At 30.2% G+C, this 3,948-nt stretch overlaps 1 protein-coding gene and 1 long non-coding RNA gene across 2 annotated transcripts in view; one reads left to right on the plus strand and one right to left on the minus strand.

Moving 5' to 3' along the window:
* LOC117176346 overlaps positions 1-3,948 on the plus strand; it is a 59,451-nt gene that overhangs the window by 39,428 nt on the left and 16,075 nt on the right. The gene's annotated exons all lie outside the window — the stretch shown is intronic.
* The window catches only part of LOC117176343 (tigger transposable element-derived protein 2-like), an 11,453-nt gene continuing 7,915 nt past the window's right edge, over positions 411-3,948 (minus strand). The window contains exon 3 of the mRNA XM_033366584.1: positions 411-1,537. Within this exon, the coding sequence (XP_033222475.1) occupies positions 538-1,537 (1,000 nt within the window). The 3' untranslated portion in view covers positions 411-537. The remainder of the gene's footprint in view (positions 1,538-3,948) is intronic.

A 3,948-nucleotide genomic window follows, 5' to 3' on the forward strand; every position in this document is an offset into this window, starting at 1 on the left:
TTCTATAGAGATGGCATTACTAGACTAGAACACCGCTATGAGAAATGTATCAGCCTTGGAGGAGATTATGTTGAGAAATAAAAAAAAAAAAATTCTTAAAAAAGTTGTTTTTCTTGGTCAGGCCGGAAACTTATCAATCCACCCTCGTAGGGTGTTTTAACGTTGTTACGAAACTGCGAAAATACTTAACTTCAATCAATGATATATCGATGAAAGAAAAAGCTATCTTGAATCTGAAAAATGGATTTCAGAGGGCAAGGGTGCTCCTTTGTGATGCTTTCGTCCGTTTTTGAAAAAAAAAAAATTATTCAAGATGCTATGTAACCTCAAATATAGCAAAAACCGGTGTTTTTTGCACTTTTAGGTTAGAATATCTCGAAAACTGAGGGTGATGGAATTTTTCTGAGGTCGGATTCGGATTCAGCGCAGCAAAAACCTTCGGGTATACTAGGTCTGGTCTCTGGTTCCGGACCTTTGTCAAATTTTGTCGGCCTGTGTAATTATATGAGGTGAAATTTGTGTGCCAGCTTGAATTACCTAACGTTCGGTGATCAAGTTCTTTAATTCAGTAATGCAATCAAGGTGTTTCGGTAAGCACTCTGGTCGCGATTGGGCCCAACTTTTAAGCTTCATCAGACAACCAAAGGCCTCGGACGACGACGTTATTTCCATAGATTCCGAATTTTCAATAATAGTTTCGCCCTCCTCGTTCTTATTTACAATTTCAGACTCAAGTCTGCCGCATGTAACAAAATTGACAATATCCGGTTCTTCAAACATTGTTTCGCTGTTTTCAATTTTAGGTACAATTTCCGGTACAATTTCCGGCTCACTAAAGCCATTTGTAGCAAAGTTTACGACATCACTGTCTCTCGATGACTCCGAACCGCAATCCTTCTTATCATTCCCATCATTCTCCAACCATTTCACGAGAAATTCTTTCGAATTTTCTACCGGATTATCTTGTCCGGGCAAATTTTCAGACACTTGATCGCGAATTTCATGAGGAGAACTAGGCACATCAACTCGGGAATCCGATTCGCTGACAACTGCATCATCGACGGGTAGAGGATCCTCTTCTACATCTTCTTCTTCTTCTTCTTCTAGTTTTATATTATTAGGCTCGGGTGGAGGAAGCGGCCGGGGAAGAGGTAGATCGCCTAAGAGCGGTTTCCATGCTTTTTGAAGAGTAGTTTTCTCTAGAGAGTCCCAGGCGAGATTGAGCATTCGAAAGCAATCAGGAAGGTCCAATTCTTTTAGAAACTGAACAGCACCTTCTGATTCCTCGCTGAGCATACGTCTCAGCATATCTTTCTTGAAGAGTTTTTTCGTCGTCGAGATTATTCCCTGAGTCATGGGTTGAACGAGCGCTGTCACATTCGGAGGAAAACATACGACTTCAATGTTCTCGTTGATCGCATTGAGTTCATCCAAACTCGGATGGGATGGAGAATCATCGAGGAGCAAAACAATTTTTCCCGTTATTCCATCTTTGCTTTGACGCTCTAAAACTCGCGGGATAAACTCGTCCTTGTACCTGCAAAGAAATTTATTGACGTTCAAAAGAAAGGTCGTGTCATTTGAAATCAGAATCGCCGTTTTAATGAAAGAAAAAAAATTCTCGATCATTTCTTGGTTTGCAAACATTTTTCAAGGTCAATGAAATTTAAAAAATCAAACTCTAAAGCCCAAAGATTTTTCCATTTGAATACAAAACTGAGCTGAAAATTAACTGGTGAAAAATTCGTTGAAATATCAAGTATTACAAGTTTAGTTTAGAATTTATCTTTTCGGTTTCAAAAATTGAAATGGTCTGAAGAAAATATGTCGTTTTTGGCCTGAAAATTCGACAGTTTGGTAGGAAATTTAATCGTGGTCTACCATTACGCCACATGGTGTCGAAAAATGGAACCAGAAAAAGTAGGTACGATTTTAAAGATGTATTTTAATTTTTGCATAAAAGTGTTCTTACCATTGTTTTGTGAAGCATAAATAAAACAATGAAATACTACAAAAATTCATTAAAAAAATAGTTTTAGATAGAATTTCCATCTTATACAGTGAAAAAACACATTTTTGTGAAATAGATTTTTTTTTAAATATACAATTATTTCATTATTTCATGTAAGTTTCAATACATTTTAAGCTTAAATAAACTTTATGTTAATGTATGCAGCAACAAATTTTATCTATATTATGCCAAGAGTACGAATAATAGACGTCGGGAATTTAAATACGAATTCTAACCCAACTTTTAGATAAGATTTTTAACTAGTAAATATTACATGTATAAATTAATAACAATTTACTTTGATTTCATTTTTGCTTCAAAATAAGTCCATTTAAGTTTATAATCTTTTGAAAATCACAATAAAGAGAACAATCTTTTTTTTTTTTGTAGAAAAATATTTCTGTCAAAAAGTGTGGGTTTTCACTGTATAATATGTAAATTCCATCTAAAACACTTTGTTTCCGATAGTGACTTATTTTTATTATTCAATAAATACTTTAAACTCCACAAAAAAGTTGTTAAAAAACTTATATGCACAAATTAAAATGCATCCTTAAAATCGTGGTTATTCTTTCTAGTTCGAATTTTTGTCATCAGATGGCGTATCGCAGTTTAACCATTCCAAATTAAAGTTCTTAAATTCACGAGAATTTAAGTTCTGGTTATATAACTGAGAATATGACAGAATTTAGAAAAATTTAAAATTAATTAATATTCAAATACCAGCTTTTTAATCTTATATTTTTACCATAGAATATTTTTTAAGCGGAGTAAAACAATGTTTCCTAGGCAAATTAAAAATTTTCAAATGTATAAATTTATTTAAAAAAAAGTTTTTCTACTTTAAAAGATAACTCTTTAACAAAAGACTGAAATTTTCAACAAAATAATTGAATTTTAAAACCAAGAAGACGAATTTCCAACAAATAAAGATTTTTTACTCAAAAAATAAATAAAATTTTATCTAAATTATTGAACCTTCAAACCAGAAAACAAATTTTCTTTACAAAAATTCAATTTTCAAACAAAAAATATCAATCTTAAAAAATGGAAAAGTTCCATTTTCTGTTAGAAAATTAATTCTAAAAAAAAAGAAGTATTTTTCACTAAATAGTTAAATTTTCAAACTGACATAAACCTTCATTAAAAAAAATTTCACAATTCACCCAAGTATTTGAATTTTCAATTAAAAAAGATTAATTTTCAACAATATAATTAAACTTTTAACAAACGAGATAACTTTTCAACTTAAAATATAAATATTTTTAAAAAAGTGATTTCTTAACAAAGCGATTCAACCAAATTTTTAAAACAAATTAGTTGAATTATCAAGCAGAGAAGAACGATTTTTAACCAAAAAGTTGCACTTTCATACAAAAAATAAAATTTCTCCTATAAAACAGATGAAATTTTAAATCAAAAAGGTCAATTTTCAAAAAAAATAGTTGATTTTCTGTTGTAAAAGATTTTAGTCGAGTTTTCACGATCAAACTATGAAATTTTTAACCAAAAAGGATGACTTTTGATGAAAATTGTTGAATTCTCTAGCAAATAGTTGCATTTTCATAAAAAAAATATGAAATTTATCTTAAAGCAGAAGAATTTTTTATTCCAAAAAAAAAGTTTCTACGAAAAAAATTGAATTTTCAATCCAAAAAGACGAATTTTTAACCAAAAAGGATGACTTTTAATGAAAATTGTTGAATTCTCTAGCAAATAGTTGCATTTTCATAAAAAAATATGAAATTTATCTTAAAGCAGAAGAATTTTTTATTCAAAAAAAAAATGTTTTTTCATAAGAAAAATCCAGTTAACTCAGTAACATAAAAAATTGATTTTTTTTTTCAACAAAAAATAAGTTTCTACGAAAAAAATTGAATTTTCAATCCAAAAAGACGAATTTTTAACCAAAAAGGATGACTTTTAATGAAAATTGT

Source organism: Belonocnema kinseyi, chromosome 7 (genome assembly GCF_010883055.1).
Source record: "Belonocnema kinseyi isolate 2016_QV_RU_SX_M_011 chromosome 7, B_treatae_v1, whole genome shotgun sequence".
Classification (NCBI taxonomy): Eukaryota; Metazoa; Arthropoda; class Insecta; order Hymenoptera; family Cynipidae; genus Belonocnema; species Belonocnema kinseyi.